A 25,515-nucleotide genomic window follows, 5' to 3' on the forward strand; every position below is an offset into this window, starting at 1 on the left:
AGTTTTTGACAAGCAACAACACGGTGATTGTGCCTCATCCACCTTACTCACCCGACCTGGCTCCGTCGGACTTTTCTGTGTTTCCACGGATGAAGAGAAGTCTGAAAGGAAAGCGATTCCGTGATGTGGATGAAGTCAAAGAAAACACGCTAAAGGCTTTGAACAGTATCCAGCCTCAAGAATTCCAGCACTGTTTTGAGCAGTGGCAAAAGCGTTGGGACAAGTGCATTAATGCACATGGACAATACTCTGAAGGGAACTAATATACAGTTCAATAAAAATGCAAAAATAAAAAATAACAAAAATAAATTCCGGTTATTTTTGGGTCCCCCCTCGTATATCTCCACTCCTCCATTACGTCTTCATGGCATAATGCAAAATTAATTAAGTTCAGGGATAACTTTAACTTTTTACATTCATGTTCAGTGCCAAAGTTGAAAAAAGTAAGGCACACGAGATGGAGATTAAGAAGTCAGATTCATGCTCCAACTGCTTTACCCTCCCCCCCTCGACCCAGAAACATGTTCCCAATACTCAACCAGAATTAAAAATAATTCTAGTTGAAACAGTATGAAAGAATATTAAACAAGGGCCAATGGGAACAAAAACGTCGCCGCTCCCAAGCGCACTATGAGAGTCGAAACCGGAATTCGAGGAGGCAGAAAGCGGTTAGTTCTATTTTTAAACACTTTGCCCATCAGTAACATTTCTCCCTTGGCGACTTGCAGGCCTCGACGCCTCTGGGAGACCCAGGGCAGAGAGTACGCTGCCGATATGCGAGCCAAAGAATTCTGGCGAACTTCCATCCCGCACGTGGTCTGTACTAGTATTTTTAATTTCCTTATTTAGAGACGGCCGAAATAGCAAATGGAATTAATTTAAGTGAGAGCCTACGGCAGTTTGAACCGGGAAGAACCCTCTCGCTTCGTAACATGAAGACAAATGAGAACACCGGCCACCAGTTCGATGCTTGGCCGGGACACTAGCTATTCTGAATTAGAATTTTCCTAGTTTTCCTCAGTCCCTTCATGCAAATACTAGGACAATACATCGATTAGGCCACGATCGCTTCCTTCCAAATCCGTTCCAATTCACTCTTCACCAGCCTTGTTACCATCAGAAGCTACAGCATATAGTCCACAAATAAAAACGAGCAGGTGCACACAGCGGTACCATCGAGACCACGGGAAACGCATACTTCTCTGACAACGGACACGGGTTTCTATCTCGCAATTTATAAAAAGCTTATTTCAGTGAAGATAATGGAGGGGGGGCGAAGTACAGGAGTTGAGATGTATATATTTCTGCAGTAGTAATAAGTTGACGACTATGTGTAACTGCCAAAGCGGCCTCCGTAGTCTAGGGGTAACGTTCCCACCTCATGACTCAAGGTATTTTAAGGGCGGAAAAATTCGAGGAACAAGTCCTCCGGAAGGGACTTTAAGCCGTGGGTCCCGTGTCGTAGATTTACGGCACGTAAAAGAAACTCATGTCTATAGGAGACCTCTGAGCAAAATTATTAGTTAAAAACTTTCCCGCCCAAGTAGTTTCCAATGCCTCTGGTAGAGGGGGGAAGTATCGAGGTACCGAGGGCCGACCTCGTTGGCTCAACGGGGCTGACAACACCGTCTACCGGTAGGGTATGAGGACAGTAGAAATTAAAGGGGGGCGCACAATGGACCAATAACTGGTCTAAGTGCACGGGGAGACCCACCCCCTCCATAATAATAATAATAATAATAATAATAATAAATGTGTAACTGCCAAACAATGGTTTTATGCAACTGTTATTATTCACAACAGCCGGATTATTGACTTCTTTCTATCTTAACGTACGCAGTGAGCAAATAGTTCTTGCGCGAACTAAAGATGTCACTTCATACCGATAGAGGCCTTAGTCGCTGGCTTCCCACTGCGGTGGCCTGGGTTCGAGCCCGGGTCTGGTCATGTGGGATCTGTGGTCGACAAAGTGGAACTCTTGAGTACTTCGGTTTCCCCTGCCAATCTCCATTCCACTCAAATGCTCCACATCATCATCATTTATCATCTGGGGCTCGTCCAATAGGCCATTATTGGCCGCAGTAACAGGTGGACTCAGTCTCACCCCACTAATAATAATAATAATAATAATAATAATAATAATATCGATAAATTGATACGGTGTGTAAAAAAATAATATGATACCGATATTAATTTTATGTTTCTCTACATCACTGGTAGCATAGAGTGGCTGTTGTTTATTCCGAAGTGATGAAAACTTCGTCCATTGTAGAAAATTTGGACTTGATTATTACGAACACACAAAACAAGTGAATATCCGTGACAGACCTGTACGCACAAATGAAGGCTCATAGAGTATTGTTTACAGAAATTTAAATACAGGACAACGCGCCACTGTAATTTAGGTCTACGTACGATAATTATAATATGTACAAGGAAAGACAATATTTAGCTCTGGAGCTGGCAGGCAGTGCACGCCTTCCCCCTCCCTGCACTTTTTCGGAAAAGAGAAATCGAAATTGAGAAAGGAGGAATTATACAAAGTATTAACACAAAAAATTAAAATTATATCTATGGGTATCTTCTATCCTGAATAGAAAGACCGGTCCGTAAAAATGCCCCTAAAGGGCTTATGTATGAGTCTGTAAGCAAGCGTTCGGCTACCCACATCGTTGAGTCCATGATGTTTAAGCTTGAATTTAGTTAGGCGTGTGAGCAAATTAAACAGCCTTAAACAGGTAACACGGTTCGATATCGACATGGAGCTCCATGTAGATTAATATCTCTCATTTTTCTTCCGTCCAGTGCATCAGGAACACTTGCGCTCGTGAATTCTGCCCGTAGATGTCACGTGATTTCGGTAAGTCGTCACAATGAAACCTTAACTACGCCTGGAAAATATTTAAAATTCAGTTCCCACCGCAGAGAAGGCACACTACACTATTAGGATAATGACGACGCCTTGTTTTGAGAAGAAAATGCGATACGTCACAAGCACGCTGCACAATATGCTAGTTACCAATTCTCATGTGCAGGGAAATAAACGCTCTTTATTCTGAGACTCAAATAAAACTTGTAAACAAAGTGCAAAGTGCACAGCTTGTGGATGTTAGGGATTAACTGAGCGCTCAGAGCAGCTAGGTCCGTTAACCAACTCACCAATTGACCTGGACCCCGTGACGGGGCTCAGAGGGTAGAAGTCTCCATGCAGTGGGCAGTGGAACCCAACTCTCCTCTCTCTTCTGCGGGCCCGCCGAGTGAGCAGACATAGGCCGACGCCTGCCGCGAGCATGACGACACCCACAACGATGCAGGCAGGACCCAACACCCGCGAGTTGCCGGTGAAAGCGACCCTGGCAGCGTAGTGGTCCGGCCCCTCATCTCGTCCGGGTCCCCGGTACGACGCTGCCGTGAGGACGGCTCCCACCAGCATGAAGAGGAAACCGAATGCCGGAAGTGCCACCTGGCAGTTCGCGGCCACCACGACTCCAGCAACCATCAAGCCTCCTTCAATCTTCTCCACCCGCAGACGCGATATGGGCGCAGGGCACCTCAGACCCACACTCTCTTCGACTGCAGCGTCACTGGGCCTGTGTGGGGCAGAGGGACACCAATGTAAGAGCGTACGAAGGGTACAGCAGGGTGAGGTCCCAGTTGCAAGTTATCACTTCTAACACCAAATGAAACATGAGGACCGTGCGCGCCAATTTTGCTTTAAACTGAGTAGTACTTAACTGTGTTATGGGATATGACGCCACGTAGCTCAGTAGAAGTTCACCAACGTTCCTCTGAAACGTCGGTGAAATGCAAGATAATATGGCTTCACATCCCAAAAGACAGTACCCCTCGTAGCCACTGCTGTGAGAACCTCAGATTCAAGATCAATAAAAGCTTGTGTGTATGTACGTTGTTTGGTTCAATAGCGGTGACACGCAGCAGCGTAGTTGGCTGAGGTACTCTGCTACAAGATGGAAGGCAGACAGTTCTATTTCCGACGAGGTCACTGGGTTTTTCAATTTACCTAATCCTTCCTCGACGTCTCACAACCCTATGGGCCTCCACGGCCTCTTAGAGGGATAATTTTACCTTTTATCTAATCGCTTCAGCCTCACTATGTCCTTGTGGTCGACTCAGCCTGGAGGCTGAAATGAGCACCAGGATCTTCCTAGGGGTAAATGGCGGCCGGCGCTTAAGGCTGACAACCTCGCTGCTATCTGTGAATCGACTGTCTAAAAAAAAATATGGGAGCCTCGACTTCTCACAACCCTATGGGCCTCCACGGCCTCTTACATTAATAGCTTTACATATTTTACACGTAGTTCAATAACTGAACTTAGTGAAATCTAAGAAAAATCTCCGTTTAGTAGTTCCATTGCATCTGCTTGGTGTAGACAAGTTTCATCAGTATCGCTAACTTACCGAACAAGTTTCTGTGCGCGCATGCATGTGGATCCTGAGTCCTCACACACGGAAATATAAGGCATACTTATCGTGAAAGGTTTCTAATCTAGGGGTCAAAGTCAGTGTTACTTTACGGCTGTTCCAGCAGCTATTGTTGCGTGCGTGTCCCTTGTGGTTATCACGTAACGGCTACCGAGTCACAGCCTAGCAACGGCTTTCTCTGTTGGCTTCACAATTCTGGCTTGCAGCAGACATGCCACATTATGTACTTGCAGCGCTCAACCAAGTACGTGAACACACACTGGTTACTGATAGGACACATCCCTGAGGGCGGTTTCTTTGCGCACTCACTCATCTAGGACGAATCAGCCGATTCTCAGGAAACTCCGAGACACCGACGTGAAGGTCCGCTTTCAGCCTTACTGGTAAGGCTGGTCTACTACTTCATATGCATGTGGACAACACGAGGAAGAAAATCAATCTGTGAGGAAAGACGCGGCAAATCCCAGCTTCCTCGTGTTTCGAACCAGGATCCGGCCATTAAATTTTTCAAGACTGAAATTCGACTAAATAATATCTGAAAGCTCAGTTTCATAGTAAACACACTGCGTGTCTATTACAAAGACGTGCTTAGGGAAATGGTCACTGTTTACTCTGAGCCGAAACACGCGAAGACGCTATGTGGGCAAAATGCAGAGTGGTGCATATCGTTACACCGAGTCTCTTGAAGCTGATGCAGTAAACTTGTGACTAGCTGACTTATACTTTGCCAATAACTGGACCATCGCGTGTGCCGATACTAAACTTTGTAACGTCAACTCGTTCCTCTTAGGACTGAAATGAGTGACTGGCTTGGAGCTCAGGGGCCAGGGTTACATTCCCGAAGAGGGACTGAGTCCGGGATCCAGACAGTGTTTACAATCAGAAGGCTACCCTGGGCACTTAATCAGATGCATCGGGCGCCTTCCAGTGGCCTGATGAAGGCTGCTGCCTTGCGTGACGCGACGTCTTTACTTGGCAGATGGGTACCATCGTTTCGGATGAACCTGCTGCCTCCAAACGGCGAAACGTCTAACCTAGTTTAATTTCAACTTTCACGTCCAGCCATAAGCGTCTTATAAGAGATTCTGTAATCAACGAAGTAATTGACGTCACAGAGCGAAATCCTTCTTGGAAAGCTAACACTCATTTAGCTGCTCGAAAAATCACCCCATTTTTCGGAACCTGTCCGCACGGGCCCGCTGTTGGATTCCATCTTTATCCGAAAACCACAGCCTTCGCCTCTCCTACGTATTCCTTTAAGATACATTTTAATATTGTCCTCCAATCTACGCGTAGTTCCTTCAAGTGTTCCTATTCCCTTCAAGTTTTGCACCCAAAAACTCTGTATGCACCTCTCATGTCTCCCGTGGTTGCCTCACACCCTGAGAGGGCGCATGCAGTTTTATACGGAAACTGCATGCGAGTGAAATCCCCTCAGTTACTGACACGTGCATAGACGAGCGGACGGCCGACCACAAAATCACACAGAACTGGAAACTCGCGGAACCTGAACCGCGCTTCTCCTCAGACACTACCTCGAAATTGCGGTAAACCTTTATACAGGCCTACAGAAATAATATTAAAAAAAAACAGCAGGCTGTTAAAGAGACTGAACTGATAAACGTCCAAAAGCATTTACAAACCAAGGGAAAACAGTTAACCTCAAAGCAGGCACTGCTAGGTAGCTGCGAACAGTTTGCTACTCCGTGCATGGAAGTCGCCACAAATAGCTGACCCCACAAGGGGCCATCGCGTGACGATCCGGTCTAGCATTGTTTATTCAGAACTGTGGCGATCAATCTGGCGATGAAGCAGAAGCACAACTGTCTCACATGCAGGAGGTCGATCAGGGCTCCACTGAGCAGGAAACCAGTCTCACAGTCAGTCTGCTGACACCCGACTCTCAAGCATATAAACCGAATGGCACAACAAAGATCCTGTTATACAACGATCATTATTGCGTAACAGATGTCACTATCCGTACTCCATCTTCCTGTATCGACTTCTCATCCGACCCCCCCCCAATTCTCCACCCGCGCACGCCGAGCGAGAGTCACAATGAAATAGCCGCTCTGTGCTGGTACCGAGCGAACAAGCCCTAAAACAAAGCATCTCGTGTCAACTGTCCTTTGTTTAACATGTTCTTGCGTATATTGTGACGCACATACCCATTGCTAACTAACGGGTCTATAAATACATTTACGCGGAAGAGTGGCGTGGAACAATAGGACGTCCATTTCTAGGCAACGGGGCGGTAAACACGCCTACGATTTGTTGAGAGACGGTGCTTTCCGTTGGGTCTGTCCCGATGCTATATATCTAGGAATTCCAAGAGAGTATCAGTCCCGACCTCTCGTCAGAGAGGGCGCCCCAAATGGACAGGACAGTAACTTTCTTATAAGTCGCAATGTGACTTGGACTTGGAGTAGTCAGTCAGAAAGTCAGTCGCAGCCCAGAGAGACACTGGAACGAGTTCTCGGCATTCAAGAAAGAAGGGTTCGGCTGAAGATTGATTGTGATTAAGAGAGATTGTAAGAGCAGCTGTCAATAAATCCAAACCAGAACCCGTTATTGTTAGTCACGGAGCCATACACACTTGACACATGTTCCTTTCAAGACACGGAAATTACTGGGGGGGGGAATGGCATCTGGACATTCTAAGGGAGAATTCAAATGTACGTAAAGTGTTCTTACTTTCAGGCGGTTTTTTAACCGCAGTGCAAGAAGGCCTGGTGGCACAGCAGCGGCTCCAGTGTCAATGTATTACGCAACAATAGACTGCCTTATATCTTCAAACGTAGACTTAATACAAACTGCGTCACCATATGTTTGGTTCATACACCCCTTCACAGCGCATCCTGCTTTCGGCCACTGCAGGATTTCGCGGGCGCTGCAAACTCTTTCAGACACTTAACCCAAGGTAATAGCGTTACGTCTCTAGCCACACACAACAGAACAGACAGAGATCGAGGACAATTCTCATTCAACCGACTGCTCCACATTCATCATCTTCATCATCTATAATCAGGGGTCGGTATAATAGGCCAAACATTGGGTGACGCACCAAATGCACTCAGTCTGACCCAACTCCAAGGAAAGAGGATCACATCACTACGCAACAACCTACCAACACACGTGGTTCTCTCCACAAAGGCTCTTCCGCTTCTCCGTCGGATACACCGAATCGAACTTCATGATGTCCACGTAGCGTCACGTAATGTTCCGGTGCAATGCGTACGTCACTTCTTGACGCATCATTCGACAGAAATGTAAGTGAAAGAAATATTCGTGTTTCGTCCTCACTTGTTAACCGGCAGTTTCTTCTGAAAGGGAAATGCACAGGATTCATCCTTGTTTCTCTTTTTACGTGAAAACTATTTATAAGTACAAAATACAAACATACCGAGAACAATACGGTCTTCTGTGTTGTAACACCATGTAGTTCGGCGACAGCCCGACGTTTCAGAGGAACATGTCGCCTCCATCTTCAGGGTTGAAGTGCAGGCTAAGTAAAAAAAAACAGCAGAAGCTCAGCTCAGCTTGCCGACAGCTTCGGCTGGTTCCCTGTTTCGCTTATTCTTCGACCCTGATGATGAAGATGTGTTCCTCCGAAACGTCGAGTTCTCCAAAACTACAAGGTGTTACATCCCAGATGACTGTAGACTTCATAATCACAGCCGTAAGAACATCAAATGCAACAAAACCTGAGAGATTTTGGTTCCTCTAACTGCAACACGTACGCGACAGATAAATACAGAGCCATATATCAGAATGCTTTTGTGTAGAGTGTATGAACATATGTCCCAGTAAGAGTGAAAGGAGTTGAGAGTTCCGTGTGTATAGAGGAAGCTGTCACACGAACTTTGCAGACGAACGGGACCAGTAAACACAAGTGGAATACCCGTTCTCCACCCGGGATATTTTGTTTTTTTCCATGCCAACATCACTGAACATAATAGAGAAGGAATGACACTCAAATTAACAAATATAAATGTACTCATGTATTACAAAAGAGACGGGTAATGTGGGTTCAAATTTCACCTAAAAACCCTACCGCAAAATTTGAACATCGCTTTAACAGCCGTGGTGACCGTATGCACGTATACTGGAAAAAATAGGGAGCGAATTTAATAATGTGTTTGGGTGTTCCCTATTAGGTTCGCAGTGGAGGTGGGAGAGTTACATTATTACACCTATTCCAGGCAGAAGACCGCGCACCAAGAAAGGCTGCCTATGCTTAGCTTCTTCGTGTGCCACTGAAGACATACAAACTCCGGAAACCAGAAGGTAGTATAACTGGATACAGCAATTACAGCAATGCGATATGGATCATCTTGTTATACCGCGCGGATGTTCGTCACCTTACAGGCCAGCACTGGCACCGTGCGAACTGGCAACTGGTTTACTGAAGAGGCTGTAGCAGTGTTATTGTGGGTGAGGAGTTAGGCATCCGGGAGGAACGTCTTGTACTGTACACGCAGCCATCACGCTTTATAGATAAACTTGACTTCATTATTCTAATGGGCCCACGGCGTCCATCGATTTACCGAACTACGAATGTGTCGGACACCTGTCAGTGTTGATCATTATCCGCTTTCTGCCTGACAAGTAACACCAAACCGAAACAGCGGGGCTTCAACGACGGCTCGTGCTCCGAGAGCGGGCAGTGCCAGCAGACAATGCAGCAGTTTCTTCAAGCGCATTTCAATAGATTAACAAATCGCATAAGCAGGCAACAACTCTTGCGCACTCCTCTAGGGGATAAGACAATAGTTTGCTGTCAAGATGGTGAGTTCTGATATCGGCGTGGAGGGCCAAAGCCAGGGTGGTTCTCCTCGAACAGGTCGTGAGGCGACATTTCTATGTCCGTCCCTCTGGAAAAGGGATAACTTTTCACTTCCCAGTTAATGTCTGTAGGGCCGGCCGTCTTCTGTCACATTTCCACTAGCCTCCTGTAACAATAATCCGTCTGCCTATTCGCTGCTTTTGCTGGATTGGACCGGGTTCTTTCCTGCTCTCGTTTCTTGCAGCCTGCATAACCAGTTCATCGTCCTGCACACTTCGACACTGAAAACGACGGCTGCATACTCCGAAAAGTCGGTGAAATTCTCTACCCATCTACACGGTGTCACATCTTCCTTCAGTCAGAATCTCAAATCCAACTGTTCCACTCAGTTCCTCTCCCCGCTCAAAATGAGAGACCAAATTTCACGCCGGTACAAAACAAGAGGTAATACTGCGGTTTCGATATTGGAATCTGCAGGTTCGTATGCAGGAGACGGTAAGAAAACAGATTCTGAATATAATGGCAGAATGTGGCTTGGAGCTTCATTCCGCTATAATTTTGAAGGATATATCAGTTATCTTCGTACGAAGACTTTGCCCTGCACTCTGGCGACGAGACATCAACATAAACTTCTTGTAGACAACAAAGGTTATCACATGTTACGTCAGATGTTCTACGTGATTACTGTTCACTCAAAATGTTATTCTCGCTGGCTGCACGCTAAACAAGCAACTGTAGGCACTGCCAAAAGGCATTTGCCCCAGTATTTCCATTTAAGAACTTCAGTTCATTGGATTCACTTCCTCATCTCCCCTACATACACCGGCCTTTTGAGGCTGCTGAGGGAAGCAACCTCTCGCTCTGAGAATCACAGGACATATACGCAGAACGCAGTGCTTCTGAATACCAAAACAGGCGGTACATATAATTACCGCTGTACTTCAGGGGGCTGTATATCGACAAATCAATCACCCATAACTGCGGCGTAAGTACAGCCGAACTGTGTTTCTTCACCCATGCCTAGATCACTTCTGGTGGTCATACGAATATTTTAAATTCTGAGTCTTGTCCTGACGGATGTCTGTGCCGCTTTCCTCACTATGTCCAGGCGGGGGTAGGCCTTGAAATGTAGCACACGATTAAATAATACAGATCAGTCTTTATATAATCGCATATTAGGTGACCCTTTTCGGATTGACTATCACGCGTTCACAGAGGACGTAGTTACCCTCACTGCTGATATATGGCGTTAATCGTCAGCCTCCCACTACAGGTACATACCTCTTTATGTCTGGGACAAATAAAATGGACAGGAAATGGTTATGACAGACCGGAAGGAAGGCGATGAGGTTTGACAGACTTCCCTCTGAATATTAAGCGGGCCTAATCCACTACCATCAAGCACAACGATTCTGGAACAGCTGTGAACCATAAATCCAGGACAGGGCAGTTGCTTCAAATAGGCAACGACCACTCTCTCTCCCAGCCCTATGAAGGTCGCCGAACACTGATCATACTCTCGTAACATCGGCGGAAGTTTCCCAGTTTATCTTGCGCAATCTTCTAGCCGTTGCCGAGCAACGATTGTGGAATGTAAAGCAGGCCTATACATTTGGTCCAGGACATACGAACGCCTGACGTACGAACGGCACAAGAACTGTTCAATTTTTATTTTAATTTATCCAGTTGCAGCCATAACTTTGCCTGCGGATGTGTAACTCATAAGGTAAGCCGCGTACAACAATTAAACTGGCTTTGTTCCTAAGTTGACTATTTAACGACGCTGTCAGTGTTGAAACCCTATAGCGTCGATTATTAATAAATACTGAGCATTTGCCGGTACTCAGTTACTGGTATTATTATTATTATTATTATTATTGTTATTATTATTATTATTATTATTATTATTATTATTATTATTGTTGCTAGTGGGGTACGACTAAGTCTCTTGTACTGCGGCCACTTNCTTGAGGACAGCTCGATTTACGTTCACACTTGCCCATGGATGGATCTGCCCTGTCTATCCTGGCCAGTGTGGCTCCTGAGCATGCGCTACAACGCTCTGAAAATGTGCATAAAGAATATAAAGTTTGTGTATGGTATGTGCACTGTGCATTGTGGGAAGTGAGTAAACGCCTGAAACCGTATCCAAAAAATGCGCTTTATGAGATATGATGCAGCGAACGTAAAACACAAACGAGTGCTCGTTCGTAAAAGATGCTGGAAGTGTTTTCCTTCGTCCTGAATAACTGCGTCACTTCTGGCCATACTTCGACAACCAAACAACACAGGCCTATAGGACGTGGATCGCTCTGTACAAGCACGGGTTGGGTTCCTCTTGCCTCTTCGTCTTATAAATGTGGAGTTCTAACGGAGGTGAATATTGAGATTACTGCCTTCTGGGCACTGACGCCATGTAATCTGTTACACAGCAACAGGCTACTGCCTTCCTCCTGGGGGTGAAGTGGGTGCAGCACCACATCACAGAATTCAGTAATCCTCTAACTTACACCCTGCATGTAGGCCCGCGCCATAGCTCAAGCGATTAGTCGCTGGCTTCCCACGGCGGTGGCCCGGTTTCGATCCCGGTTCTAGTCAAGTGGGATTTGTGGTGGACAAAGTGGCGCTGGGGCAGGTTTTCTCCGAGTACTTCGGTTTCCCCTGCCAATCTTCATTCCAGCAATTGCTCCACAATCACCCTCACCTATCATCTGGGGCTGGTACAACAGGCCAGAAGTGGTCGCAGTACAAGGGACTTCCGCATATCAAGCAACGTGCTCTGCTTTTGAACTGTGTACACCCATCCGCAACTATCGCTTTCAATGTGTCTTTCTTCTTCATGACTCGGTTACGGCAGGGAGAGTGACACATGACACAATTTGGAAGGATCTGGAAGGGAGTGAACTTTGCCTATCAAGGTACAACCCCGAAATTCGTCTGGAGGTGCTGATGAAACCGCAGAGAAACCTTAATCTGCTTAGCCGAGATTCGAATCGAGCACCTCCAGTATACGGGACCCGAAAGTTACCAGCTTCTGAAACATGGCTCTGTTAAAGCAGTCAGTATGTATATTTTGGGAACAACAAAATCTTAGCATACGAACGTCAACTTTGCAAGTTTTGGGCGCTTTGCATTCCAAAGCAATCTCACAATCGCAAACTCAGGCCTCTATGCGATTTGTCGTGACGACATTCCGCAACGTTCCAGCACGCGGTTTCTTGCACTCACTTCGAGTCACTGATTTAAACACTTACAAAACAAAGCCACAGCCTGTCTTCTTACTGAGAATGTGGCGATACACAATGATGCACAATGATGATTGTGGTGATGCGTCTGGAGAGACGTCACAGGCGTCGCGACTCATCGACAGAACTAACCGGCGCTGCCTGCCCCACGGTCTCACTAAGCTAGCTTCGGAGCCGGGAATTCGGTCTGGCCGGATCAGAGCGAGGGGGGAAGGGGTTGCGCCGCTGGGGGGGGGAATGCTGCTGCAGACATGTTGCTACTGAATTCGAACAATGCTATCAATTTAACCCTTTATACCATTGAGGTGGCTGGTGTATACGCACCGCCTACACACACAATGTGTTCTGTGTTCCGTGTGATTCTCACAATAAACAGCTGCGGTTTTCTTACACACAATCAACCGGCTGATCTGCAGTCTCTTTTCTATGACGTAGGTTGTCATTTACTTTACGAAGCTGCTAGGATCTCGGATTATATAGCGTCGAATTGTTTGGTTGGTGACTAATGAATTGGAAAGGATTTGGAAGAGGGTGTTCGAGGCCTAAAACAGATACTATTTCTGTATTAGCCTGGAGGGACTGCGTAAACCACGACAAAACTATCAGATATGCTGTGTCCTGGCCGAGTCTAGAAACGTATCACTAAGCCAAACTGCTCAGTTGTGACGTAGACGTAGGAACTGAACTCACGGAGCTGAGGGTTCCTCGAGAAGCCAGCAGTTGCTTAGCTGCTGAAGAAGTTCCCAGAATTGCATCGAAGCCGTAGGGTTCATTGAAATGTTCATGAGAGCCCCATATCCTGAGCCAGATGAATCCAGTCACAACATCCCACCCTATTTCTTTAAGATCCACTTTAATACTACAGTCTTTTCTTCTAGGCATGGGTTGTGCAAGTGGTCTCTTTCTTTTCGATTTCCTCGCAGAGTTTAGGAACCGAGGTCCAGCAACTTAAACCTTGAGGTTCAGGCTTATAAAGAGGTAAAGAATGCTACTGTGCCTTGAACAGCCGAGCCCTGAAATGGAAACTCAGAACAAGAAAGCAATAGCTGTGCTTTCCTTCGGTCGCTGTACACACGCTCTCTTGGACTTTCCTCTTCTGAAGGCAGCAGTAACTGAAACATGCATGAAGCCGACGCGTGGCTGCTGGGATGGAATGGGCCGCGGTCTATTTGGAGCAAGTGCTGTCAGTTAATTATTTAAGCCGTCCAGAAACCCTCTGAGCATCTGGGATTCCCATAGCTTATGTTTCCTGCTTTACAGTTCGCCGTAACCAGCACATGAACCGGGTGCTTAAGGACGGCCTGTGTGATGATTGGAACGTTTTCCAAGTTACGTAGCGGGATAAGGTTATAAACCTCTGTCGTCAAAGGAATATCGCCGTGGGCTGCTGCTTCATATGGGCACACTTCACGTGAACATGGCCCTCAAAGCGGTTCCGAAGCTCACTTATGGCACAGAAGTGACGGATAACACAGGATGGCTTTCTTTTCTTTCCAGGTCACATATGGAAATGCAGTAATCACTATCTGCTGAGGGCAAAGCAGAGCTGAGCCTGAAGTTGCGGAATGTTTTAACTTTCCCGGAATACTGTACATGTATGTCCGTTGCTATGGAACAGCTAAGTAAACGCGTTCCCGCGAAGAAAAATTCTTGGCCAGCAGTAGGCAAAGGATCTGTAAACAACCTTCAGCTGAGTGTGTTACAAGTCCCGACGGACTGGAACCCTAGAAAGACTGCGCTGGCAAGGACCAGCAGCATATACAAGAGACAGACCCATCCTCTCGTCAGAGAGGGCGCCCCACAAAAGCAAGACCGTAACTGTCACACAGTAATAAATATCTTATCATCAGCACCAGAAGGGGCTCGACACTAAGACTTACTGACTGACTGACCATCAGTCTCAATGTGACTTTGACTCTGACACCAGGAATTATATAAGAGGCTTGAACTTGGAGGCGGTCAAACATAGGACCGCTCAAGTGACTAGACTGCTGTTGTAGCAGGAGCTACTTATGATAGGGTATGATGTACTGTACCGAGTATGTACTGACAGAGGCCTTGTCTTTGTTGTATATACATACAGCTAATGGGGGCACGCGGTAGCGTGTTCAAGTCCGGATGAGGTCATTGGATTTTCTTCAATTGACCTAATCCTTCCAGCCGCACTATGGCCCTGGGGTCGACTCAGCCTCTAACAGAAATGAGTACCAGAAATTAATTCAATAATTTTCCTGGGGAGTAAAGCGCGGCCGGCGCTTGAGGCTGACAACCTTTCCGCCCTCTTTGAGCCGATTTTCTAGATAATGTGGCACCCTCAACGTCTAACAACCCTATGGGCCTTCATGGCCTGGTACAGGAATAGCTTTACTTTTTCTTTTACATACATTTAATAGTATGTAAGTTGTAAATTGTACATACTGACAACAGACTTATTGCTGCTGACTGTGGCTCTGGCAAATGACAGACCCGCCCTCTCGTCAGAAAGAGCGCCCCACATCAAAAAAGCCCGCAGCTGTCTGACACTAATAAAGATCTGGTCTTAAGCCACAGATGGGTGCTTAATTCCAAGACAAACTGGCCGACTGACCGTCGGTCGTAACATAACATTGACTCTGACTTAACTCCAGGAGTTCAGCAGTTGAGATGAGAGGACAGTTCAAGACAATTGAGAGATTGGTGTGGAGTGCAGTGCAGTTGTCACTTCTAGACGGTTCAAGAGAAGATTATAAGAGCTGCGAAGATGACGAACTGACAGACAGAATCCAATAGCAGAGTTCTGGAGGCTACAAACGAATATTAGAATTGAAGTGTTGAAGATTTTACACGTACTTTATGTGTCATTTTTCCAATTATAATTCTTTGTATGTACGACTAGTAGTTATCCAGTAAATCGATTGCCAATCCAATGGTGCTTCTCAGTCACTACTACATGTGACAATAGGATTGCGCTGTTTCCATTAGGAGCCTTTCGCTGGTCGAGATAATCCCAAGTATGTGGACTGGCCGCAGATGTAAATTTGAGTGGTCAGTCGCGTCCCGACTTTCACAACCCTCGATTATTTTTTTCTGGGGACACGTGAAATCCGTTGCTTACATGTAGAGCCTGAGGAACATTGCGGAGATGAGGAGCAGGACAGCGCAAGACTGTGAGAGCACGTATAAAGGCCGTGACGAAGTTTCTTACTTGTACTGGCTGGGGAAGTACACGCGAGCTGAGGAGCACCAATTGGAACATTTATTGCAAATCATTTGAGTTCGTTATTTATTATCTATGATTGAATTTTGAGCCACTCTGAGCATCGTCAGATTCCTCTTCAAGTTGCTTCAGGCCGCCCACTTTTCGTGAAGGCGGACCGGACATTTGGAAACATTTCATTCTCTACCTGAATATTAATAGGAGCCGGGATAGCGACTGGCTACGGGCTCGGCGACCGAGGGGTCTGAGTGCTAGTCCCGGTAGTGTCAAAAAATTTGTTCTCCACGTCGTCCAGACCGGCTCTGGGGTACACCCAATAGCCACCAGAAACTTCAGCAAACCCCACCTTGTTCAGTCAGCGGATACCAACATCAAGGCAAGACCCTCCACCAGCAAAAAGATTACGACTAGCAGAAAGCTCATATGACGGTTAGCATTATTTAGCAGTAAACTATTTTTAATTAAGGTATATACATTGTTTTCAGACATAATTCTATTACACGCTTAATAGACTATAGTTTAGTGTAAACATGACTTTTATATGCATTGGGAAACCAAAAAGTACATGGGACTCGCTTTATTACTGTGATATGGAACCGAACCTGCAATATCTCCGAGATATGCCTGTGAAGTTCATGATCAGCAGAAGATGAGGAACTTCTTAACGGTCTGAGCGACATGTTGGCATATGTAAAGAGGATGCCTCCTAGTTCTCAGCTCTTCATGTAACCGAAAGAGCATAAAGTTTTGTCGCACGGAGCAACAGAAAGTTCCCGTCATGGAATGTGAGAGTCCGGATGGACGGACGCCCACAGAACTGACAAGTATGACGTCAGCAGCGACGAGCATTATTCAAAATTTAATGACGTCTTGGTCGAATGTAAAGCAAACGAACTGAACAACCAATAAATTGAAACAGAAGAATAACATCTGCCGCTCAAATCACCTGCAACAACTACGCCTTACGTTTATACCGCACGTCAGAACGTGACGCACGAAGGGCTGTCTAGCAATCAGGTGCACGCAAAACTACGTCAGTGGACTCATCGACAGTAAGACAAAAAGGAGGCAATATCGGAAACTCGCAAAATCATAAGTTCTGTGATGGCCGGTGTAGCTCAGTCAATATAGTAACTATGATACGCGCTGAACTACTGGGGAACAGGGGTTTGATTACAGACTGTTTCTCTTCTCCACATTGAGAGACGTGCTCTAGGGTCCACCTACCCTCGTATACAGTTGGTCCTGCGGAAAAAGCAGCCGGAGCGTGAAGCTAACAACTTACCACCTATCTAGTCTCGAGACTAGGAATACACAGATGCATAACTCGCTCACCGAAACGTCTTCTTGCGTGGCCCTTCATTAAGCAAGTCCAGGGGACCATCTCGGTGGGGGGAGCTGACACAGAACACAGGGGGACTACAATCCACAACTTCAGGCAACAGAGACCAAGCAAATGTTCAAACAAGAAATGATATTTTAATATTCGATTCACTTTCCTATGGCCTCAGTTACATGAATTAGCCAGTCCTGTGTATATCTGTTTCACTGGCACGAAACGGAATGTCAAGATGCCAAAGGAATCGAATGTTTGCGTTGATTAAATGAACATTTCAACCCTAGTTCAAAAACTGTCTCAAACAGATCTCCATTTCGAGGATAATCAGTGCCTCCTGGTGCACGAGACAGACAATGTTCAGAGCAACACAGGAGGAAAGCGGACTCCGTAGTCTAGAGGTAACGTTCCCACCTCATGACTCGTAGTACACGGGTTCAAATACCCGGCGGAGGTCGTCGAATATTTAAGGGCGGAAAAATTCAGGGAACAAGTCCTCCGGGAGGGACTTTAAGCCGTGTGTCCCGTGTCGTAGCTTTACGGCACGTAAAAGAACCTCATATCTCCAAAGGAGGTCACTGAGCCAAATTACGGACGTTTCCCGCCCAACAGCAGTCTCTAATACCTCTGGTAGATGGGGGAAGCATTATAGATACCCCTCAGCTAGTAGAGCCGGTCTCGCTGGCTGGGCGGGACTGATGGTAAGAACCAGTACCGGTAGGATATAGAGACTGGTAGAAATCATAGAGGGAAGCACAATGGACCAATACAGGTCTAAGTGTATGGGGAAACCCACCCTCTCCAATAACTAACTAACTAACACAAAAAGGAATATCTCCGTTCTGTTTCCCTTTCCGTTTTATGCAAGTTACACGCTCTACAATGAGAATCACAAATAAGGAGAGACGCTGTCTTCTTTCCGAGAAAGTCTTTCTACTGGCTTCGCAGCGATACAGCCACGACAATCAGTGAGGCACTTCAATCCACAGAGAAGGATTCAACGTCCCAGGGCGACTTCACCACGTGAGTCCTCAAGTAAAGAGCCCATTATCTTGACAGATCTTGACAAAACCTGGAATGTGTTAACACATTTTAAATCTTCCTCACCTCAATGTCAGATTCCATGAAAATCAACTGAGCGGTTCTCTGGCTGTTACAAGTGGACAGGCAAGACGTGGAGACTCTAGTGGACGCATTTCTGCAGCTTTCGTGGCCAACGCGCCAGAAAGAATAAGAATTACGTTCTTCTGACATGTTTCGGCGTGACAATCAAATGCCAAGTTCACTATACGTCCGTTGGCTAACGCTGGGGATGAAACTCGCGTAAGGACAGACAACTTGTCGATTTAGTCTTCATTTTAGACAGATTTTACAAAGAAACTATACAATTTACTGCCGCTCTCGAATCCCTTTCGGACATACTTGCTAGCAGTCATGTCACCGCCATTGCAGTGTGCCTCAGCGGCATCCACAGGGTGTTTAAGAAAATAATGTAGCGTATCCGGAACGATGGATTTAAAATTTCATTCCCTGGGAAAGCTCAGCCAGTATAGCGACTGACTACGGGCTGGGCAAGGGAAAGAGATTTTCTCTTCTCCACGGTGACCAGACTGGTTCTGGGGCGCACTCAGCCTCCTGTCCGATGGATGCCGGAGGCTCTTTGCCCGGCAGGAGGTCCGGGGCTTGAAGCTGACCACACACTTCCACCTAATGCCGAGATCAAGAATGGTGGAGCTATACCTTCACTCCCCCACATATCTTCATGGCGTAGTGCTTAATTAATTAACTACAGGAACTTCCGATACTTCAACCTAACAATGGGAAAACACATTTCTGTTACCGTGAAAATAATACCAAAAGAATGGTTTCGCTCTCGAAATATCAGCATGTAGAGAGAGGGTTAGGCACCGTACCAAGAGAACATTTGGCGGTGTGGAAGGAAAGTTCCATGCATTCTTAACATCGCCAAGAGATGGAAGCGAGTGGTCAGCTTTACTCCTAGGCCTCTTTGCTCCCGAGGGTAGAACCGCCTTGTGACTGAGTGGGGCCGGGAAGGAGTTTACAGGCGACACTGCTGCAGGTTGAAGCAAGGAATTCTGCATGTCTGCTGAAACGCGGTGTGTGTGGACTGGACAACTGAAACGCGGGGTGTGTGTGTGGACTGGACAACTGAAACGCGGGGTGTGTGTGGACTGGATAACTGAAACGCGGTGTGTGTGTGTGTGTGGACTCGGCAACTGAAACAGGTTGAGTAAATTGACTGGCCAACTCTGCTTGCAAATAAACGTTTTGTAATAAAAATACTTTGTTCCCGTGCTGTTTTTTTTAATTAACTTAGTGGGAGGTGGATTCCAACTGGGTCCACTCGGCACGGCGGCCACTGATTGGCCTATTGTAGCCTGCCCCGGGTGATTATGATGATGGAGAATTTGGTGGAATGAAGATTGTAAGGGGAAACCGAAGTACTCGGAGAAAACCTGCCCCAGCGCCACTTTGTCCACCACAAATCCCACTTGACCAGACCCGGGATCGAACCCGGGCGCCGCGGTGGGAAGCCTTGGTACGCCTACTTCCTGTGTGCCGTCTCGACGTCTGTTCGCTGGCAAGTGTTCGACATGCTTGGCGATGACAAATGGAACTGCCCGGGTTCGCCTCCTCTCCTGACATCGCTGTACACCGACGCGTATCTCCTTCGAAGCCCGAAGTTTATCTGAATGACGTGTAAACACTGCATTCTCAGGCAACACAATACGAGTATATCTCCATTCCAGAAACAATCGCTGCAAACGCCGCGACGTGAAGAGGCAGCCGCTAAGATGAACCAAGTTCGTACCTCAGTAATCTTGTGGGTGTTTCATAAGAAGTGGATGTGGGGGCGAAAGAGTCGACATGCTGGCGACGCGCGTACAGACAAGACGTACACGTAGCGTACACGTCTGAAGTAACTGCGGATAGCACAGTAGAACAGAGCAGAAAAGATGGCTGCTTGATTCTAGCTGTTCGCTTGCTTGCCTTATATTTCGTCCGTGAGGATGGAGACAACACGTTTCTCCGAAACGTCAATGGACTCCTATTGAGCTACACTGTTGTGAGAACTTCACAGTTCTGTCCTGCACATGTCCTTGTTGTGAACAATGGTTACGTCTTCGGGCAACCTAAACAGCTTCGCCAGTAGGAAGGAGCTATGGAACTGGGCCGCTCGGATGTGCTGAGTGCGGGCATTGCTCCTGTGATTAATGCTGTTTGGTGTGCTCAGCGGTCAACATTCTGGCATTTGCATAAAAGCGGGAGGAAATTCCGTGCCTCTCCTAGCACAACAAGACATTTCACTTTACCTTGCTCAGTCTAAATTAAATGCTATAAACTAGTTTACGTGGTACCGAGAATCCCGGTCACCCTGCCCGGTACCTAGATGTGTTTCGTGCTTCTTCTCAGTATCTGCTTCCTTCCATGTGCATGACAATTAGCCACCCAACGCTACATAACGGCGCTCAGAAAGCTATCTACACATACAATGATGAGCTGCTCCAGCAAGGAAGAGATATCGCATTGGTGCACTGACTTGAGGCCATTCCTCAGAGCCGGAAACATTATGCCTCCGTTACATACCACACGGAACACACAGATACACTCTGTGGGCAGAATGCAGTATATATACAGAATTCAGTCCGTACCTCACAGGAAGCATTATGTCTCCGTTACAAAGCCCAGCCGGTTAATGTTGTTTACGGAAACAGCCGCTGTTTACTGTGAGAGCCTTATGGAACACACAGATACACTCTGTGGGCAGAATGCAGTATATATACAGAATTCAGTCCGTACCTCACAGGAAGCATTATGTCTCCGTTACAAAGCCCAGCCGGTTAATGTTGTTTACGGAAACAGCCGCTGTTTACTGTGAGAGCCTTATGGAACACACAGATACACTCTGTGGGAAGAATGCAGAGTTTTAGTATGCTAAAGTTGGTGGTACGCCGATCACGGTAGCCGAGCGGTCTAAGGCATGCACTGTCTTCGCACGCTCGGAAGCCGGGATCGTGGGTTCGAATCCCACTCAGGGCATGGATGTTTGTGTGCGTTTTTCTGTGTTTGTCTACAGGTAGAGGCCTTGCGACGAGCTGATCACTCGCCCAAGGAGTCCTACCGTATGTGTAAGATCTAGAAAAATCGAAGTGAACGGAGTTCACGGATGTAGGCCTAGGCCCACTGGGGCTGTAGTGCCAAGGAAAAAAAAAGTGGGTGGTACCTACAGTAATCACTGGGCTTTAAAACCAACTTGAATTTGGATGCTAAAAATATGAACACGTCACTGTAGACTATGAATTCCATCCTCATGTCTGCGGAAATCTAGAAACAGCTGCGTAAGCAAGTGACGTCTTTCAGCTATGACGCAATCAGTGAACTTCAGTTCATGAATGCTCACATGGCCGGAAGACTGAACGAGTTAACACGTCATCTGTGACGTAACCCAGAGAGATGCGAGCTAGCGCCTCGTTCCAGCAATGGAACAGCAATGCCTTTCCAGCAGCTCGGACCTAAACCATTAGGGGGTCTCTTTTGTTTATGTTTTAATTTAGTAGATCCAAGATAGCTCAGTTAGTATAGTGGCGTTCGCTTTTCCTTCCTCTACTGTGTCCAGACCGGCTGCTCTCGGGTCCACCCAGCCCCTTATTCTTTTCCTCAGGTTGAAGTGTCCGGAACGTGAAGCTGATCACTCACCTCCATACCGTGAAGAACCTTAAGGACAATGGGGCTGTACCTCCACTGCACAGGAACAATTTTACAATTTATTTATTTATTTTTATTTAACGACACTGTTTGTAGCTAAGTGCCCATTTTTGTTGATAGAGGGTCTCTTGTGGTCAGAGCAACGGATCCCCACGGCCGTTAATCTCGATTTTTTAGGGTGGAGCCGCTACTTTTCCATTCAAGTAGACCCTCAATTATCCTCATGAGACTGAGCAGACCCCGTTCCAGTCGCACTATTTCTTAGAAAATCTGGTAGCGCCGGGAATCGAATCCGTACCTCTGGATCTGTAGCCAGGAACTCTGACCACTAGACCACAGAGGCGGTCTACCTTCGCTGACAAGCGGCGGTCGCTCGCTCGGTATAGTTCTCTTGTGGACTAAAAGCCACGGAGTTTAGTCAGTAGCTAAGGCTAGGCACGTCAAACTCCGGAATGATTAGTGAACAATGCACCGAAAGCGGTCGTGACGTAGTCAGGATGCCCGGAACGTCCGAGCCATCAGGAGCGGTGGGCACCACACCCTCTGCAGACCAGATGTGCAACGAGCAGTCCTGAAAGAGATGACCATGACACTATCCGAGATTCCCGTGTCACGTCGTCACAACGCCACCCCACTCGCATGATCCCCTCCGACCTCTCCCGAATATTGCTTGCTGAGGGCGTTCAAGTAGCCCAAAGGCTGTGGCACTGAAGAATAGGATGACTTCTGGTTCTCACGTAAGGAAGCGGCCGTGGCCGCTATTTTCCTGAAAGAAGCTACGAAAAACAACACTCACGACAGCCACTCTCCGGGCTGAAACTTCCGACATGAACCAGGTGGGCTACGCCCTCGTTTCCACAGTTCTGCAGCTGAGAAGAAATATTAAAGCGTTCAAACCAGAGAACAGGTACACGCGGTAGCGTAGTTGGTTGAGGCATTATGCTACAAGCCGGAAAGTCGCGGGTTCAAATCCCGATGAGGTCATTGGACTTTTTCCGTTTACCTAACACTTCCAGCCGCATTATGGCCCTGGGGGTCGACTCAGCCTCTAACAGAAATGTGTACCAGGAATATTACTATGGGTAAAATGCGCCCGGCGCGTAAGGCTAACAGCCTCACCACCATCTGTGAGCCGATTGTCTAGAAAGTGTGGGAGCCTCAACATATCATAACCCTGTGGGCCTCCACGGCCTGTTACAGGGTTACCTTAATCCATAGATCAGATTTCTCTGCAATTTCAAGAGAAAGTACAAGGCCTAAAATACCATTCTTCTATGCATTATTAACGGACGGCATATTCGTGTTTCACCGTAAAATTAGAACAAGTTCCTAAATATAGATCGCAGGCTAAGGAACAGGGCACGCACCATCACTAGCTCAACGGAACGAAACAGACAAGCAGCAAGGCCACTGCCGAACAAGAACACGAGTCGGGGGTTGGAACGTAAGTACCACAGAAAATAACATCCCACTTTCCAGAATATCTTAAAAAGGAACAAAGAGTTCAAAGCGATGTTGCCGCAGTATGCAATTAAGCACGGCCGATGAAGTATGGGCGGAATGGAGGTAGGCTCCAAGTAATCTTTATGTGACACTATGTGGAGGTGAGCGGCTATCTTCACGCTTCGGCTGCTTTACTCCCTGCGATAGAACCTACGTACTCATTCGGTCCCGTTGTCTAGCCCATAGCGCAGTCAGTACTGAGCTACCCCGGGCTCCTCAAGGAACACAAAATAGAGTTCACAGGTCAATAGGATCACCATACATATTCAATACTGCAATATCCTAAATTTGGCACCCATAGACATAAATTAAGCCTCTTGTATTTTGAAACCTTTACATATGTGATCTCGGCACATTTCACTTTAAAATCGGAGCACGTGGAAGCATGGACATTCGCTACACAGAACACACATGCTACGAGTTGCAATCCAAATGATTCACCGCCACTACGCACAGTCGCAACCTGCAAGCAAATGCTCTATATCAGGAGGCAAACCGGTGCGTGCGAAATTGCTAATTCCTTCCGACAAGCCGCAATTTCCGCTCCTGCTTCCCTGCTCCCCTGCACGACAGCAGCTGAAACGTTACTTCGCCCCCCGAGTCTTGTCTCATGTGGTCGGTGTAACTTTCTGATTCTTTCCTACTGATTTATATTGNGCAACACGAAAATTAAATTTTATTAAGCTCTGCAATTCCGATTAAGGGAATTCTCCCTGAGCGAGAGCATCTCTACACCTAAACTTTACTGCCACAAACCATTCCAAAACTAAACTCAATCTACTTCCTTTTCGCCATGCAACCGTTTGAAGCATGTGCTACTCACTTTAACATTGAATAAACTCCGCAGAATATATTTACACATGTTTCATGTGATTTTTGGAGTAAAAAGGGCGGTTTAGTTTCCTAAAATATAATACACTAATGCTCCTTGTAGTGGAGATGCAACATATCTTCTGTGCGGTAGAAGTTAGCTTTTAGGCGTCATTTGATTTATTTCATTCTGGTCCGTCACACTAACAATATTATAAAAGATAAAACAGCTCCGTCCAGTGTGACAGTCACACTGGACGGAGTTGTTTTATCTCTTATTTTAGACGTCAGTTTATCCGTACTATATTATTATATTTAAGCATCCTGTTGCACTCTATACGATATATGACATAAACACCATCCCAAGTGCAACAATTTCTTGTAGTTCTTTTGTCTTTCCCTCTTCTACACTACATGTTTCGGCCGCAAACGGCCATCATCAGGTATATGCACTTACGTAGCTGTTACATTGCACTTAGTTTAAAATTTAAAACCACGAGTCTTCCCAATTGTTCTTTTCGTCGTTACTAACAGATTTCGATTTATTGGAATCTACTTCGCTGATGTCTGTCTGTTTTGTGCATTATCTTTGTATCCGTACTTCTTATAATGGATAATANGGTAGCGACTAGCAAAAGACCAGGGGAGGCTATTCAGGTGGGGCCCAGTATCAGTCGCACTGACACCTGCAGCTTGAGAGCAGACAATTTTTTCTGTGTGTTTGTGTGTGTGGTGGGGGGTTGGATTATGTAAACACCGGTATCCTTTGAGGTACAAAAATTACTGAAGCGTGAAAAGTTAAGATGAGAAGAACAGAGTGACTTCACGTTTCCCGCCAACATTAACATCGTTTAAAGGGGGGGGCATGCGGTAGCGTACTTAGTTGAGGCACTATGATAAAAAATGAAAGGTCGCGGGTTCGATTCGCGACGAGCTAAATGCATTTTTCAATTGACCTAGTTCTTCCAGCCGTACAGTGCCCTGGGGTCGACTCAGCCTCTAACAGAAATGAGTACCAGGAATATTTCTGGGGGTAAAGTTGCGGTAAGGCTGACGTCACCGCCATCTGTGTGCCGACTGTCTAGAGAAAATGTGGGAAACCTCGACATCTCACAACCCTATGGACCTCCACGGCCTATTACAGGGATAAGTGACACCAAAGAACGTAAGACAAGCGCTGTCGCTGGTCCGAAAGTGTCTGCAGACACTGAGGGAATGCGAACAATAACACCTGAGTGCGCTCGTACAGTCTGTCTCCATGCGTCAAGGGTGACCTTACCAATGTTGACAGGAACGGTGTCATACAGTCGCGCCTAGGCCGAAACAAATTGTAGGATATCTGAGATGCTCTACCCTCGCCTGTTGCTTCAGGCTGCTTTATCATGAGCATTTGAGAACTAATGATCAGTCGTGTGGCTGTGTGGAAACAGTTCCACTTAAATCAATTGGTACGGTAAGATGAGGTAGA

At 46.6% G+C, this 25,515-nt stretch overlaps 1 protein-coding gene across 7 annotated transcripts in view; it reads right to left on the minus strand.

Moving 5' to 3' along the window:
• The window catches only part of LOC111874329 (proline-rich protein 36), a 53,832-nt gene that overhangs the window by 6,659 nt on the left and 21,658 nt on the right, over positions 1 to 25,515 (minus strand). For 4 of the 7 annotated variants that reach the window (XM_033755445.1, XM_023869787.2, XM_023869750.2 and 1 more), the window contains one exon: positions 3,160 to 3,590. In XM_033755445.1, coding sequence (XP_033611336.1) covers positions 3,160 to 3,590 — 431 coding nt within the window. Of the gene's footprint in view, positions 1 to 3,159; positions 3,591 to 7,570; positions 7,767 to 12,379; positions 12,444 to 12,483; positions 12,617 to 25,515 lie in introns of those variants that run through there. The other 3 variants (XM_023869742.2, XM_023869732.2, XM_023869747.2) reach the window with 3 other exon arrangements.

Source organism: Cryptotermes secundus, unplaced genomic scaffold, assembly GCF_002891405.2.
Source record: "Cryptotermes secundus unplaced genomic scaffold, Csec_1.0 scaffold47, whole genome shotgun sequence".
NCBI classification, from domain to species: Eukaryota; Metazoa; Arthropoda; class Insecta; order Blattodea; family Kalotermitidae; genus Cryptotermes; species Cryptotermes secundus.